The sequence below is a fragment of the Arvicola amphibius genome, chromosome 12, assembly GCF_903992535.2.
Source record: "Arvicola amphibius chromosome 12, mArvAmp1.2, whole genome shotgun sequence".
Classification (NCBI taxonomy): Eukaryota; Metazoa; Chordata; class Mammalia; order Rodentia; family Cricetidae; genus Arvicola; species Arvicola amphibius.
Window position 1 is genome coordinate 122,742,035 of NC_052058.2, and position 18,251 is coordinate 122,760,285.

The 18,251-nt window shown below is 39.8% G+C and overlaps 1 protein-coding gene across 3 annotated transcripts in view; it reads left to right on the top strand.

Annotated features, from left to right (window-relative positions):
- The first annotated feature begins 1,720 nt into the window (after positions 1–1,720).
- The window catches only part of LOC119802706 (serum amyloid A-5 protein-like), a 226,863-nt gene continuing 210,332 nt past the window's right edge, over positions 1,721–18,251 (top strand). Inside the window, exons 1-4 of one of the 3 annotated variants that reach the window (XM_038313792.2) lie at positions 1,721–1,863; positions 2,401–2,495; positions 4,816–4,954; positions 5,371–5,638. In XM_038313792.2, the coding sequence (XP_038169720.1) occupies positions 1,736–1,863; positions 2,401–2,495; positions 4,816–4,954; positions 5,371–5,509 (501 nt within the window). In that variant the 5' untranslated portion in view covers positions 1,721–1,735 and the 3' untranslated portion in view covers positions 5,510–5,638. Of the gene's footprint in view, positions 1,864–2,400; positions 2,496–4,815; positions 4,955–5,370; positions 5,639–18,251 lie in introns of those variants that run through there. The other 2 variants (XM_038313795.1, XM_038313793.1) reach the window with 2 other exon arrangements.

Sequence of the window (18,251 nt, forward strand, 5' to 3'; positions counted from 1 at the left end):
GCCCATAAGCAGGAGATACTGGGTTCATTAAGAAAGTGGGCTCTAATCTAGGATAAAGATTCTCAAACATGGTTCCCAGACTTGCCTGACTTGCTTCATCCTGCACTGCTTTACCAAAGTCCTCCTCATCCACCATACTGCCCTGTGGTTTGCAGTCCAACAAAAGGCTCTTCACTTCCATTTTCCTTGCCTATTATTCCTTCTTCCTGACCAGGATTCACCATCTTCTAGGTTGCGTGGTTTGTTTACATCATCTTGTCTCTCTAACAAAATATTCACATCCCTCTTCTTGTAACAAACAATATCAGTCCAAAAAGAACCCAAGCCTGATCTATCTCTTTCTGGGTTAACACTGTCCCCAGGCTTCTATTCCAGGGTCCCTGAGAACAGAGAAAGAAATGTGATGCCCTCATCATACCCACAGAGTTTTAGCTATACCCCTTCCTTCTCCAAGGAAGCCAACCTATTTTTTTCTTTTGAATAGAGTGGTGAGGATACAAAATGAACTGTAGCCCCGAATGGACTTTTCTCATGAGATAAATTCACATAGCAAAATCTGTAGGAGCCCGCTGCTACAAAGTCAGCAAGGGTTCCTGGATTGGGGGGGGGGGACACTAAGGCTAAGGAAATATTAGACGAAAGGAACTGAGACAGAAACACAGGATAGAATCGGGAAGTCTGTTAGGTCATGCCAAAACTGCCAAACAGCCCAGAGTTCATTTCAGAACAACCTTATAAGCAAAGGCAGAAAATTACACAGCACAGATGGTCAGTCAGTATCTAAGCACAAGACCATTCTTGTCCTTGAGTGAGCAGCCTCCTCTCTGACATGTGCTTGCTACTCAGAAGCAGCCTTACTTTCTATCCTGATGTTCCTGAGGTTTGGTCATCCGTATCCTTTCTAGTAGATAGAATGTTCTTTTCTCATGAGCAAAATGTTCTTTCCCGTGGGCTAAATCAGGAGTCTCTCACAGCCCTCAAGATTATTTGAAAAAGCAGAGCAGGCAAGCTTGAACTCGAATGCCTCATAAGTCAGAATCAACTCCAGATGGAAACTGAGTCATATGTGAACTACCACAAACACCTAGAGCTGCTTCTCTAGCTCCAACAGCTGTTTCTTGATATTTTCTCTCAGCATTCCTGTTCTGTGTTTTGCCAATTTCTGCCTGAACCCACTGTAGCATAATTAACAACCTGTGGGCCTTCCTCATGACTGCTTATGATGTCTTAGTTCCTCATGACTTTGAAGCAAATTCCTGTACTATTGTTTTGTGTTCCTGGCTTATCACAGTATCCAAATATAATCTGCTTTATTATCTCTCTTAGCGACTGCTCATGAATAAACACTTGAGTCTGGAGAAGTCTTTCTCAGTGCTGAGTGTACGGTGTGGATGCCAGAAGTCAATATTTTCTGTTATTTCTCCTATTTAATAGGCCCAGCTTAATTTGAACTACAGTTTGAAAGGACATAATCTCAGGCTTTGGATTTGCCACGCACCCCTATGATTATTATATATTCAGATTTCCAGTATTAATGTTCTTTCCTTAGACACTGGCTCTGCATGATTTGATGGGAATTCATTACCTTGATTATTCCCAGTCAGGATGGGGAAGACTCTGGAAGCTCTACATGCCGCCTTCCTGAGCATAGGTAGATTGCACAATCTGGGAAAATCTGAACCATGCCAAGAGAAATCTTTGTGTTCTGAAACTTAAATTATGGCCAAGTAGGATTATGCAAGATCAAAAAGGGTATTTCTCCACTAGCCAAGTGACAGTATATATAGGTAGGCCCAGCCACATCTCCTCAGTGAGCAATACAAGCTGCTCACCCAAGGTCTCAGCAGGAACTGACAGTCCCAGGTGAGTTGTCAGAACTTTCCAGCATTTGCTCTTTGCAGAATTTGTTCCCATCAGCATTCACTGGCTGTGTTTTCATGCTCGGTCTCTCTCCTGAATCTACTAGATGCACTAGAATTCACAAAAGGCAGTACTGTTGCCATGGGGATTTGTTGTATGCTTCTGTGTGAATTCAGGGAAGGGTGGAGTCAGTCTTCTACAAATAGACTGCAGAGACGTATGATGGTTATAAAGCCACCTCACGCCTCTCCAGAAGCTTCCTATACAGTTGGGTTTTGGCTGGCAAGATCGGAATGCAAAGTGCTCTATACTAGGGGTCCATTTGCAAACTCTCAGGCACTGGGAGTCGAATGAAACACATGAAATGTGGAGCTAGAAACTCTCTGGAATCCACTTACATCATCTCTCTACATGCATGTGGATTTCTGTATAAAATCCAGTGGAATTTGGTGCTGGCATACAAGGACAGCTCAACATTATAGAAGCATCCTTCACTCCATGAAATGGCGTGTTCATCCTTGTGTTTCCCTGACCCTACAGCAGGATGAAGACTTCCATTGCCATGATTTTGTGTCTCTTGGTCCTGGGAGTTGACAGCCAAAGGTGGTTAGAGTTCATCAAAGAAGCTGGTCAAGGTAGGAGCAAAGGATGGGGGTAGGAGGTTGTATTTGTGGATTCCAAGAATTTACCAGAGCAGGAACCATAAAATTCAGGGCAAACATTCTTGTGAAGTATCCTGGATAGGGGAGCATTGTCACTCTTCCTATGTAGTTCTGAACTTTTATGGTCAGTGTTGACCTTTTTCTGTGAGGATCCCAGGCCTGAGAGCACATAATGTGTGTACAGCAGCTTTTTCACAGGAATGTAGGAGCAATCTGTACTTGAAAGATGCAGATTCGCCAACAGGAGAGGGGATCTTCTGCCCCCTTGTGGAAGGTGATGAACGGCTCATCTCTATGTCTGGTGGCTGTGAAATGAAGAACATCCCAGTGTTCCAGGAGAGGAAGAGGAGAACCAGTGCAGTCCCCAAAAGCAATGAAAGGAGCCAAGGCTTTCCAGAGAGTGTGTTTCACAGTGAATTTCACAGACAGTAAATTTAACCAGTCTTTGAGAGTAAGGGAGCACTTAGTATGTCTCTAGAGACACAGGAGCTTAGTCAACATGCAATGCCTGCAGATAATACCTTGCACACAATTCCCATCCTATTCTAGACATAGAGCCAAGAGCAAGGATGTGGGACTCCTGGAAATTCAACATTGCATGTTCTCATGTATTTCAACATCATGGCTTACATATTTATTCTACACTAGTCTTCCCACGACCATGTTGTTCCCTCAACTTGCAAGCTAAAATACAGCCGATTTTGCTAAGTACTATGTCAGAAATTTTGACACTACCATGAGAAATGTAGTTAGTATACACTCTTTGATGTGTTTTTCTCAGTGGCCATCATAAAATGCATTCTCTGTCTTCTCTACTGTACAAACTGTCCTGGGATCTTGCACCTGGAATATTGTCTTCACTTGTTAGCTTTCTTAAGTGACAGTGTCACCTCTCTTCGTGCAGAGTATAACCAGATTCATAGAACACGACCTTGGATCCAACAACTTTCAGTCAATCCAACTCGGTCTAATCCAAGGAAAAGTTCCCCCCTTAGGGTCTCTAGGGAAGCCCTCCACAGGGACAGGAACTCACCCCCCCCCCCGGACCACTTCAAAGTATTATGTTATCAGGGTGAAAATGTGAAAATCCAAAGGAAGTTTATATCTTCCACCACTACAGTGAAACCCCAGGTTTGCTTTTTTGAAGTTTCCTGCCTCTGTAGGACTTCGGTCTTGTTGAGAGCCTATTGGGACAATCTAAAAGCCAATTTATAAAACCAGACAAATACTTATCTGCTCAGAGTAAATTCAAGGCCCAAAGAAAAGGAGTGCAGACACATGGGCAACTAAAATTATCAGAAAACGTTCATTCTGTTTCATGCCACTTCCCATTCCTGCCTGTGACCTCTCCTGTTGTCTGTACTTGCTGGGTCTGGTTTTTCTAGAACTCTAGAAGTGGAGGGAAAGGATGGAGAGTCATGATAAATAAAACCCACAACAACAAAGTGAAGAGCTAGATGAGGTCTCAAATCCATCTTGTCGCAGGTTGTGGAAAGGAGAAACAGGCTGAGGCCCTTGCTCAAGACAGTGATATTTTCTTTTCCCTGTGCCTACATTTTCACTCTACCAGTATTTACTGGGTCATTCCTTGGTAGGAGTAGAGGATGGACCTTTTTGGTGGGGTTGTCTCTCCTTCTGATTTACCTCCTGTCTTCGTTCCTTAGATTTCAGCATAGCCAAGAAATACTTTCAGGGCCTCCTAAACTGGTACTATTTTGGAATGGAGAACCATGCATTGGAAAGCCTGGAGTCTACCCAGAAAGATAAAACCCATTATCACTGTACATCCTAGGCCTTGCCTGAGATGTTTGCTACCAGCTACTCAGGCTATACTAAGGGGACTTGGCTGTGAGCCATGTCCCTCTCCACTTGATAGGATGTCATTGGACTTGGTGTCCACAGGACAGCTTCTAGGGTGGGCCAGCCAAGGCCCAGCATGTGGGTCTGGATGGAAGCTGAGCTGGTCAGACTGGGCCACTGGGAACACCCTCTCAGGAAAGGGGCAGAGCCTGCTCTTCTAAGCCCTTACCATCTGAACCAATTTTCCCATACCTGTAGTAAGAGGTGAGGCTATCTCTCCAGAGTGTGAGGACCAGCTCTCAAAGGAGCATCTTCTAAAAACTCTCAGGAGTAACCTGGAGAGACCAACTACGTTTGGACAATGTTCTTCTCTGCCATGGTCTCAGGCTGCTCTGACCACAGCCTCAAGCCATAAGTTCCTTTATCCCTTTTCATCCTCTCTAAGTCATAGGAAGGGCATTTAGGTCATGTTCCTGTTGTCTTTCCCACCCAGGCACTAGGGACATGTGGAGAGCCTACTCTGACATGAGGGAGGCCAACTGGATAGGTGCAGACAAATACTTCCATGCCAGAGGGAACTATGATGCTGCCCAAAGAGGTCCCGGGGGAGTTTGGGCTGCTGAAGTCCTCAGGTAAACACAGACTGTTGGGACGCTCGGTCTGGGTGGCAGGGACTGACTATGCTGTGAGACCAGGGGCAGATGAGCCCCAGAGAGGGTCATGCCAACCTGTGTCCTCGCCCACTTGTTCATGCAGTTGTTTCCTCTATTCATTCTCAGTGTAGATTCTAGGCTGTGGACAGAGCCAGGGCTCATCTCACGCTGGGTAGGCCTGCTTCCAAATGCAGGCAGGGAGTGATTCTCAGTCCTGTCTACCTGGTGATGGTCATTCAGTACAAACTGGACCTGGCAGGGTTAATGTTTCAGGCCATCCTTCCCTGCACATCCTGGATTCCTCCTAGAGCCATTGCATGCTAATGGGAGAACCACAAGGTATACTGTGGCTATGATGATTGACGATGGATTTCTTCCATGTCCTTTTCTCCTAGTGATCTAAGAGAGAACATTCAGAGTCTCATAGGCCGTGGACATGAGGATTCCATGGCTGACCAGGAAGCCAACAGATGGGGCCGCAGTGGCAAAGATCCCAATCACTACAGACCCAGAGGCCTGCCTGACAAATACTGAGCATCCTCCCTTCATCCTCAGGAGGCTGTGCTGTGGGCTCTGGGAACAGGATGTGGAATTCTTTACTTTTGTGCATACTGTGGCCATGGAGAACATACAGTGCTTGTGTAATAAATTTATAAGTTGAAATTTCCTGTCATTGTGTTTTCAGTGGTAGATCTGTTTGGTAATGAGGGTCAATACTAAACACAGTGTGGAATAGAGTATTAAGGTTTAGGTCTTGTCTTCTCACAGGTCACACAGATAGATAACTCTGATGACTGCCCCACTCCCCATTTGGGATCACGTGACAATTCACGTCCTGAAGGTACAGAGATAGTGTTTTCAGATCTTTCCATGTCCTGACCCCCACCCTCTGTATTTACTGTGTTCCAGCACTTTCTCTTATCTCAGTGCATTTCTCTGCCCCTGTAGACGGGTACAACTGTGGGCAGATTGCAGGGGTGAATTCTGCCTCAACCACTGCCACCTTGATCCTCTGTCATCACAGCAACACTTTAGGATCCAATTATTGACCAACTTCTGTTCACTATATCAGAATCATAGCCCACTGTCTCTAATATCTCTCTCTGTGTGTTTGTGTATGTTTTTTAGTATATGTGAGTGTGTGCTCCTGCCTATGCAGAAGCATGTGTTTGTGTGTTTTGTGTTTGTTTTGGAGGCCAGATGATAGCCTCATCATTTGCTCTTTCAGGAGCTGTCTGCCTTGTTTATTATTCATGGTTTCTTTTTTTTTTTTTTTTTTTTTTTTTTTTTTTTTTTTTTTTTTGGTTTTTCGAGACAGGGTTTCTCTGCAGCTTTTTTAGAGCCTGTCCTGGAACTAGCTCTTGTAGACCAGGCTGGCCTTGAACTCACAGAGATCCACCTGCCTCTGCCTCCCGAGTGCTGGGATTAAAGGCATGCGCCACCACCGCCCGGCCATGGTTTCTTTTTTATTGATTTTATTGAGCTACACATTTTTTCTCCTTCCCTCCCTTCCTCTCCCCCTCATTCAACACTCTCCCATGGTCCTCATGCTCCCTATTTATTTTGAAGGTCTTTTTTTTTACTTTCTATGTCGATTAGATCCATGTATGTCTCTCTTAGTGTCCTCGTTATTGTCAGGCTCTCTGAGAATGTGAATTGTAGGCTGGTTTTCTTTGCTTTCTGTCTAAAAGCCACTTATGAGTGAGTGCATATTGTATTTGTCTTTCTGGGTCTAAGTTACCTCACTCAATAAGATTTTTTCTAGATCCACCCATCTGCCTGCCATTTTCAAGATGTTGTTATTTTTTTCTGCTGTGTAGTACTCCATTGCGTAAATGTACCACATTTTCCTTGTCCATTCTTCAGTCAAGGGGCATTTAGGTTGTTTCCAGGTTCTGTCTATAACAAACAATGCTGACATGAACATAGTTGAGCATATGTATGATAGAACATCCTTGTATATACCCCAAAGTGGTATTACTGGGTCTTGAGTAAGGTTATTTTCTAATTTTCTGAGAAATTGCCACACTGACAGCCAAAGGTGCTATACCAGTTTTCACTCCCACCAGCAATGCAGGATTGTTACCTTTATCCCAATCCTCTCTACCATATGTTGTCACCAGTGTTTTTGATCTTGGTCATTCAGACAGTGTAAGATGGAATCTCAGAGTTGTTTTGATTTACATTTCTCTAACGGCTACGGATGTTGAGCATTTCCTTAAGTGTCTTTCAGTCATTTTAGAGTCATCTGTTGTGAATTCTCTGTTTAGTTTTGCATTTCAATATTTATTGGATTATGTGTTCTTTTGATGACCAATTTCTTTCAGAAATGTGCAGTCTTTACAGATTGAAAGCATGTTTCTCATGAAAGAGTTTGGAAATATGAAGAAGGATACAACTTTATTTATCAGAAGATTAAGCACTCTGGAGAAGAAAACAGATATTTTGGCACATAAAACCCCAATAAATGACAGTGGGTGCTGGAAAATTATTTGAGAGAATTCACACTGTTGAATGTATTAATCAGATTCTATCCAAGGGGTATGACAGATTGCCTGTTAGATTGTCTCTGCAGGAAGGTAATATGTATGCTATAAAGATTATGTCCAAGGATGAGACATTATCTATACTGGACAGAATTCAAACCTTGGAATCATCAATGTGGGCATTAGAGGAGAGCACTGGACAGGAAATCCAGACATTACAGAAGGCAATGGTAAACATATTTGAATAATTCAGGAAATAATTGAATTTGGTGACCAGGAACAAAAAGTACAAAGACAAAATTTAACCGCGTCAGTAAATAAAAATCTCTGGAATAGCTCCTTTGGAGTTCTGCCTGTCTTTCCAGTAATAACAATAGAAAAAGTATCTGGTCCCAAGTTCCCTAAGATTGTCAAATATATATATTTAAAATATATATGGGATCCCATACATATGACTGATCTAAAGGAAATTAAACAAGAAATTGTGGCTTACGGACTACATTCATCCTTTGTTAGGAAGATGGTCAAAACCCGGGCTTTCAGTAACAAAGCAACACCTCAAGATTGGGCTCAGGTAATCTCAGCAGTCCTAGAAAGTGGACAGCAATTACATTGGAGGTGAATTTTTAAAGAGGAGGTGAGAATTTTAGGGCAACAAGAACAAGCAAATGCACTTGAAATTTCCCTAGACCAAATTCTAGGTGAAGGACCTTACTCTGATCCTAAGGATCTCAAGCTCTTTATGATGACCACACTTGTCCCTATGTAGCACAGCAGCTTTAAAGGGCTGGGACAGGATTCAGGAACTAGGAAAGAGACTTGAATCATATCCTAGTGTTAAATGGGGTCAGAGAGAACCTTTTAGTGACTTTTTGCAAAGACTAACTAGGGCTGTAAAAATAGGGGTAACTGATCCAGCAGCTAGATGGAGAATAATTGAATCTTTGGCTTATAAGAATGCCAAGATTGAGTGCAAATGGATCCTTGAGGCTCTAAAGATCAGATCAGCACCCATGGAGGAATGGGTCTTGCATACAATAAATATCAAGACACTTGATTATGGTACTGAAATGTGGGTAGGAGAAGCAATTTCCAATGGTAAGAGATGTCATCAAAATACCAAATGTTTTAATTGTAGTAGAATAGGACATATGAAAATGGATTGTAGACAATGGAGTCTTAGGAATAATGACTCTTCTAGGAATGGCAAAAATAGGAGGACTCAGTCTTCAGGTGTATGTAGGAGGTGTGGCAAAGGCCAACATTGGAAAAATGAATGTAGGTCAATGAACAATAGACAAGGCAACCTGATACCATCGAGAAACACCATGGAAGGCCACTCACAGGCCCCCATGAAGAATGTGGTCCAGTCATTCCCAGTTACAGTGGAGAACTGGAGAACGTGTCTTACCAAGAAAATTAAAAAATCCAGTACCTGCTGTAAAAAGGAATACTGGTCTGAATGATGCGTTAAATGTGGAGGATGAGTCAAAAACTCCAGCAGGACAGAGGAAACATATATTTTGTCATGCTTCCTTAAAAAATCAAAGACCAAAGCTAAGAGTCTGTATAAACGGCACTTTTATTGAAGACTTATTAGACACGGATGCAGATGTAAGCATCATTACTCCAGAATCTTAGCATCTAAAATTGCCTCTTCAACAGGTAGATGTTCAGTTCCTGGGAATTGGAAGCCTACCTTGCATAATACAAAGTAAAAGATGGGTTAAATTCATAGGGCCTGAAGGACAAATAGGAAGACTAATGCCATATATAGTCAATATTGCAGTAAATTTGTGGGGTTGTTAAGTATTGCAGCACTGGAACACCCAGATTAACATTCCCGCAGCCCCCAAAACTTATGTTTCAGAGGAAATTATTCAAAGATATTATAGACGATGGACAGCAGCCATTCAGGCTGTACAAGAACACAAAGCAATTGCTAAACCTTCAGAGGTAACAACAGCCCTACCTTTAAAATGGATAACTGAAAAACGAATATGGGTTAAGCAGTAGCCTCTAGCTGAGGAAATGTTGCAGGCTTTAGAACAGCTTGTACAAGAGCAACTAGATACTCGCCATATAGAAGAATCTACTAGCCCTAAGAATTCACCTATATTTGTTGTTAGAAAGTAATCTGGAAAATGGAGAATGATGATAGATCTAAGGGCTATCAAGAAGGTTATTCAACTGGTGGGCCCTCTACAATCTAGAATTCCTCTGCCTTCTCTGTTACCAGAGGGATGGCCTGTCATAGTTATTGATTTAAAGGATTATTTCTTTACTATACCTTTACAAGAAAAGGGTAGAGAAAAGTTTGCCTTCATAGTTCCTACTTATAATAATTCTTAGCCTATTAGAGACATCAATGGACCATCCTCCCACAGGGAATGCTCAATAGCCCCACCCTGTGCCAATACTTTGTCAGCCAGCCATTGGAAATAATTCATAAGCAATTTCCTAAGTCTGTAATCTATGATTACATGGATGACATTTTCTTATCTGATTCAAATATAGATACTTTAGAAAGGATGTTTGAAGAAGAAAGTCTTGCCTAAATGATAATAACAACTTGCTCCTGAAAAGAGTCAAAGAGGAGATTCTGTTAATTACCTAGGTTACAGAAGAGGTTTACAGAAAATTATAACACAAAAGGCACAAATTAGGAGAGACTAGTTATGGACTCTTAATGACTTTCAAAGATTGTTAGGAGACATTTGCAGTCTATGACCAGCTGTTGGGATAACACATGATCTGATAATTCATTTCAACAAAACCTTAGATGGTGATAAAGATTTAAATAGTTCCAGAGAATTAACAGCTTAAACAGAAAAGGAACTGACAATGGTTGAGGGAGAATTACAGGAGTCACATGTGGATAGGTGATTCAAATCTTAGTTGTATTCTAGTCATATTGCCTTCCCGAATTTCTCCTATGGGGATTATAATTAAAGGGAAGATATTATTTTAGAACAGATCTTTTTTACCACATAAACCAAGTAAAAAATTAAAAACCTGTGTTGAAAGAGTCTCTGAATTAATTATAAAAGGTAAACTGAGATTTCAACCCTGCAGAAATTATAGTGTCTTTCACTCCTGATAAAATAAAAAAGTTATGGGAAGACAATGAACCAAGGCAAGGAGCTTGTGCTAATTTTTGGGAGAAATAAATAGTAACTATCACAAAACTGATAGACAACCTTATCAAGATGATTTCTTGGATTCTTCCCCAAATTGTACGTGATGCTCCTATAAGTAGAGCCCACACATTTTATACTGATACAAATAAATCATAAAAGGCAGGTTACAAATCAGAAGAATTGAGTAAGATGGAACAAAGCCTTATAATTTGTCCAGAAGGCAGAATTATATGCCATTCTTATGGTGCTAAGAGATTTTAAAGAACCTCTTATTATAGTTACTGATTCATTATGCAGAAAGAGTTACCTTGCATATTGAAACCACTGAATTTATATCAGATGATACCGAATTCACTTCATTGTTTAACCAGGTGCAAGACATAATCAACAATAGGCTTTGTCCCATATACATAACAGACATCTGATCCCATATGGGTCTGTCAGGTCCTTTAGCACAAGGTAATGCAGAAATTGATCCATTATTGATTGGAAGCATATTGCAGGCCTCAGCATTTCATTAAAAATCACATCAATATCAAATGTTTATAGAGTTTTTTATTACATGGCAACAAGCTAGAGAGATTTTAAAGAGATGCCCTACTTGTTCTTTCTATAATCAAACACTGTTGCCTACAGGAAGTAACCCAAAAGGTACTCAAAGGAATGAAATCTGGCAGATGGATGTGTTCCACTTTACAGAATTTGGTAAATTAAAATATGTATACCACACCATAGACACATATTGAGGTTTTTAATAAGCAACTGCCTTGAGCTCAGAAAAGGCTGATTCATTAATCACACATTTATTGGAAGTCATGGCCATCATTGGTATACCTGCACAAATAAAGACAGACAATGGTCCAGTATATGTATCTAAGAAAATGAAACGCTTTTTTGCTTACTATAAAGCACATACAGGTATACCAAATAATCCTACAGGTCAGGCAGTTATAGAAAGGTAAAATTGTACTATAACAGATATGCTGAACAAACAGAAAGAGAAAGAAAATTCCCCCAGAAATACATTGCATAATGCATTATTAACCTTGTATTTTCTTAATGCCAATGAGAAAGGAACAGCAGCAGCAGAGAGGCATTGGATAATGGAAAAACTTCTAAATTGAATCAATCAGTTTATGTAATGATGAGGCGAGCAGGCCTGCTTTTCATCCTGCCTGGCTCCCACATGGCTAGCTTAGCCCCTGAAATAATAATACAGAAACTGTTTTTGTTTAAACACTGCCTGGCCCATTATCTAGCCTCTTCTTGGCTAACTCTCACATCTTAATTAACCCATTTCTATTAAATCTGTGTATCACCACGTGACTGTGGCTAACCGGGATAAGTCTAACCTACGTCCAACTCAGAGAGGAGAGCCATGGTGACTGCCTGACTATGTTTTCTTTTTCCCAGCATTCTGTTTGGTCTACTCCACCTACTTAATTTTCTGCCCTATCAAAAAGCCACGGCAGTTTATTTATTTAACCCATGAAATCAATACAAAACAGAAGACACTCCTACATCAAGTATATTTCAAAGGTGTGTTGACCTCACAATGGAAACCAGGAGATTTACTTACTACGTTGGGGAAGGGTTTTGCTCTTGTTTCCACAGGAGAAGAAAAATTATGAATACCATCAAAATTAATAAAAATTTGCTTTGAAAAGCAGAAAGCTCTTAGAAAAGAGAAAGGATACCACATCTACAATGGTGACAATCATACAGTTGGTAAGTAAAGCTCATAAGGCTTAGGGCAGGGTTCTGTTCTTATCTTTGCAGGAAAATGCACATCATCAAAAATTCAAGACAGCCTGGATGTTTGAATGCTGACAGAAGAAAAAAATAACTATCCACTAATTATCATCCAGAAAATAATATGGTTTACGAATCCAGGTACTGTTTACACTGACATTTAAACACATATACACACACACACACACACACACACACACACAGAGAGAGAGAGAGAGAGAGAGAGAGAGAGAGAGAGAGAGAGAGAGAGAGAGAGAGAGAACTGGTTTTGGAGTTGGACAATGGCTCTGTATTTCTCTAATTGTTGTTAAAAGGAACATTCCGAGTTTCTGTCTCATATCAGTAGCCATCTGGTGTGGGACAGAAGAAAGACTTTAGGAAAAATTTTACTTTCTCCATGCCTTTTTTGTCTATAACATATTTTTCATTAAATGTATGCTTATATGAATGATGTTTAAGTTTTTCATGATGAACATAAAATTTCCTACATATCTTTTCCTGCAGTAATCTTTGAAGTTTCCAGGTAGAAGTTGGGGCCCCACAGCAACAACTACACCTAGTTAAGAGGACATCGTGATGCAGACAGCACTACTATAATACCACTTGCTTTGGGTACCAGCTGCTGAAATGGTATACTTTCTCATATTCTGTCCAGAACTCCAAATGAGAAGTTTGAAAAACAAAACAAAACAAAACAAAATCCTATTGACTGCTCAGAAATAGTTTGCAACTATACTAGACAGTAATTTTGGAACTTAACCACCACCTACTTTTTGCAGGATCCCATGAAGAGAACATTGCCCCCATGACAGCAGGAAGTAATTCTAGAAGATGATGCCCCCATTCCAAAAAACTTGGTCCATAGTGTTGGGAACACTGTTTAGGGTTTGTTGATTATTACTTGTACTAGATAGAGAGGGTTGGGGTGAAAACTATGTTTGTAAAAAGATAAGGGAGATAGGAATAGTAGGTAATGGAATAATTACTTGAGAGCTTTTATTTATGGATAATTTACATTGGTATAATTTTTGTATATTGATACAAGTTCAAATTTTATCTGTTACTTTTGTTTACATTTTTAAAACGATGCAAAGTTATTTTGTCAGATTGTATATATGCATGTTTCTACCTAGATTTAGGACATTTTGTATATGGATACAACTTTTACGGTGCATTTTAATACTGCATTATATAGTACTTCTACCTCTGATCAAAATACTTATAAATTGTTTACATTTTGAGGTTACTGTCTGTAGAGGGTCGGTTTTGAACTGAGTAGAGACTCTGTTCAGGATTGACTTGAGGTAGCATTCTCACTTACAGGCTTGGTAAACCAAGTCAGGAGGAGGCAAACATCCTTGCCAATAGTCAGTCCTTAGGAATATAGATGTGCACTATAGTTCAAAGGCCCTGATTAGGTTGTGGTTTGTCTTCTGATGAGGTGTTTTTAATATTACATTGTAGCATGAGTTATTCCCATAACACCAGGCTTTTTGTTTAGATTAACTTTCTGTGGATTTCTGTGGCTTTCTGTGGATTCAGTTATCCATGTCTGGGCACCATTTTTAGTGAAGAGGTGAGCAGGCCTGCTTTTCATCCCACCCAGATCCCACATGGCTAGCTTTACACCAGAAATAACAACACACAAATTGTATTCATTTAAATACTGCCTGGCCCATTAGTTTCAGCCTCTTATTGGTTAACTCTCACATCTTGATTAACCCATTTCTATTAATGTGTGTAGCACCACGAGGTGGTGGCTTATTGGAAAGATTCAGCATGTCTGACCTGGTGGCTGGATCCATGGTGTCTGACCCAGAGAGGAGAGGCATGGCGATTGCCTCACTTGCCTCTTTGTCCAAGCATTCTGTTCTGTCTACTCCACCTACCTAAGGACTGGCCTATCAAATGGCCAAGGCAGTTTTTTATTAACCAATGAAATCAACACAAAACAGAAGACCCTCCCACATCATTATGGGAACCTAGTTTGAATCATGATTTGAGTTTTGTAAAAAGAGCACTGGCTTTACAATAAAGTATGCACTTGTATCTCGTGCTCTGCATCTTCTGTGTCCTGATTTCTACAGAACTACCCAGGGTAATCCATAACAAAGGAAGTTGAGGAAGTGTCCCCAACAACTGTCCTCATTTGTTGCACATTTATTTACAGATTATTTAATAGTCTAACATGAAGTTTTAGTCTTAATGTTATACAGATATTAATTATTATAGGTCAATAGTTGTTCATGTTTGTTGTACATACAGTCAGATCAATTTGGTTCTTTAGATATATAAAGACTGTATTCTGTTTAGATAGGGAATCATCAACCACTTCAAGGATCTGTAGAACATGGTATTTAAATAATTTAGGGTCCCGTTGACATGAGACATGTCTGCTTCTGACAGCACCAATCTATTCCCAAGAGAATATTGAGCACCCAAGACACTCCACTTGGAGCTTATTTTCTTCTTGGCAAAACTTGCCTTTGGGCAAGGAACTGACAATGCCTCAACCACTGACAAGTTACATGATATTCTGAAATGGATAAGCAGGACTGCCAAATCTTGCCAAGACAGAATAAGATTGTTTTGAAAAATTCCTGCATATGAAAATGGTGTGTCAATTATGCTGAGGCATAGCCAAATTTGGTTGCTTCAATGTTGCAAAATGAGACTTTGGGTGATTTCTCAGGTAGCTAATTGTCTCTGTCATATGCTGCTTGCTTTGGAAGCTGCTTGATTGTACTTCCTGCCTGCTCAAGTAATATTATCTCCCTTCTCAGGCCTTCGATAGGGTTGAGTATTAGACAGTCATAGTTACTGTCCTTTTGTGATCTAGCCAAGCCATTTCCAATACAAGACTTAGACTCCTTAGGATAGAATATTTATTAAAACTTTTAGCATATGTTCCTTGCTTAATATTGTTTATGCTATGTAATTCTAACCGTATACTTGATATCTGTTTCTAGTGTATATTGTTTTATATTGGGTTTGGAAATCTCTTACTTAAACAAAAGGGAGAGGTGCTGTGGGAGCTCCTTCTGCTCCTTCAGCCAATAGCCTTTAAGATACCAGATCATTTAGGTGTGGTCTCTTTTGCTTTGAAAAGCAGCAGTAACCCTGCAATCTCTCTCTCTCTCTCTCTCTCTCTCTCTCTCTCTCTCTCTTTCTTTCTCTCTCTCTCTTGCTTCTGGCTTCCAGCTTCTGGCTGCTAGACTCCATTCCTGGTCATACAGAAGGCTGTTGTCTAGGATGGTGATCTGTAAGATTTCCCCTTAAATAAATAACCCTTTTATTAATCATAATTCCAAACTGTTGTAGGATTGTTTTATGACTTATGCCTTCACTAGAGTATTTCAATGTGAGGGAACTGGTGTCCACAAATGGATCATATTCTGAGGTATGTGTTCTGATTGAGCAGTAGTTTGTGTGTGGGAATGTTTGTGAGTGGAATTAGCCTTTGAATTCATTGACTCAGCAAATGAGATTACCTTCTTCTGTGACTGGGCATCAACTAAGCCAATGAGAACCTGAGCCCATCAGCTATCCACATCTCTATCAGAGGGGAGAAAGAGAGAGAGAGACAGAGACAGAGAGACAGAGAGAGACAGAGAAAGAGAGAGACAGAGAGATTATTTGGAGCATTATCCATGAAAGCTAATTTTATGGGTTCAATTCATGGGCCTCATTATTTAGACAAATGGAGAACTTGCCTATTTTGTGTTGAGAAAGAGTTTCTCTGTGTAGCCCTGGCTATTCTGATACTCACTGTCGAGACCAGTCTGGCCTTGAAATCTGTGATGCACCTGCCTCAGTCTCCTGAGTACCATAATTAAAAGCATATACCACCATGCCTGCCTACTTATTGCCTTTTTAACATTTGTTTTGAGAAAGTTCTCATTATTTGGCAAAGGCTGGCCCATGAACCTCTTATCTCCATCTATTGAATGTTGGGTTATCACCCTAACATGGCTCCTACTTGTCATTTTAATCATACATTGCATGTGGAAATATTTAGAACCTTCATTTAGGTAATTCCATGTGTACAGTTGGAAAATATGTATACAGACTTATAGAGAGCTGTATGGGCTTTGTTTTCATTTCTTTTTAAAATTTTTTAACAGTAAAGAAATATAAGAAAGAAATTATAGACTTCCTAGAATCCAATGAAAATGAAGACACAATGTACCCAAACCTGTGGGACAACATGAAAGCAGTGCTAAGAGGAAAGCTCATCACACTAAGTACCTACATAAAGAAAGTGGAGAAACTTCCCATTACAGACTTAGCAGAACACCTTACAACTAGAACAAAAAGAAGCAGATGCACCCAGGAGGAGTAGAGGACAGGAAATAATCAAACGGAGGGCTGAAACCAATAAAATCGAAACAAAGAAAGCAATACAAAGAATCAATATTACAAAGAGATTTGAGAAAATAAACAAGATAGATAAACCATTATTCAAAGTATGTAAACGGCAGGGACAGAAACTCCAAATTGAAAAATTTGAAAATAAAAATGGGGACATAAAAACAGACACTGAGAATTCAGTGAATTCAGAGAATCCTTAGGTCATTCTACAAAACATATATGCCACAAAATTGGAAATTTTAACAGAAATGGATGGTTTTCTAGATATATATCATATACCAAAATTAAATCAAGACCACGTGAACAATTTAAATAGACCTATACACTGCAAAGTAACAGAAGCTGTCATCAAAAGCCTCTCCCCAAAAAATTCCCAGGGCCATATGGTTTTAGTGTAGAATTCTATCCAAACTTTAAAGAGGAGATAATACCTATACTTTCCAAAGGGTTCCACACAATTGGAAACAGAAGGAACATTGCCAAGCTCTTTTTATGAGGCTGCAGTTATCCTGATACCAAAACCACACAAAGATTCAACAAAGAAAGAAAATTGTAGACCAATCTCTCTCCTGAAAAGAGGTGCAAATAACTCAAAAATACGGCAAACCAAATTCAAGAACACATGAAAAAATCATCCACAATTATCAAGTCAGCATTCATCCCAGAGATGCAGGGATCGTTAAACATAAAAATCTATCAGTGTAATCCATCATATAAATAAACTGAGAGGAAAAATCATATGAACCTCTCATTTGATCCTGAAAAGCATTCAACAAAATTCAATACCCTTTCATAATAAAGGTCTTGAAGAGATCAGGGATACAAGGAACGTATCTAAATATAATAAAAGCAACACACAGCAAGCCAACAGCCACCGTCAAATTAAATGGAGAGAAACTAAAAGCAATTCCCCTAAAATCGGGAACAAGACAAGGCTGGCAACTCTATCCATATCTCTTCAACATAGTTCTTCTGGCTATAGCAATAAGACAAGAAAAGGAGATCAAAGGGATTAAAATTTAAAAGGAGGAAGTCAACCATTTGTTATTTGCAGATGATGTGATAGTATATGTAACTGACCACAAAAACTCCACCAGGGCACTCTTAAAGATGATAAATAACTTTAGTAATGCAGCAGGATACAAGATCAACTCAAAACAATCAGTAGCCCTCCTATACACAAATGATAAAAAAGCTGAGAGAGAAATCAGAGAAACATCACCTTTCTCAATAACCACAAATCACATAAAATATCTTGGAGGTTACACTAACCAAAGAGTGAAAGACCTATTCAACAATAAATTTAAGTCTTTGAAGAAAGGAATTGAAAAAGATACCAGAAAATGGAAAGATCTCTCATGCTCTTCCATAGGTAGGAACAAAATAATAAAAATGGCAATCCTACCAAAATCAATCTATAGATTCAATGAAACCCCATCAAAATCCCCACAAAATTCATCATAAGCCTTGAATTATGATTCAATCATAATTTTATATGGAAATCATATAATCAATTTTATATGGAAA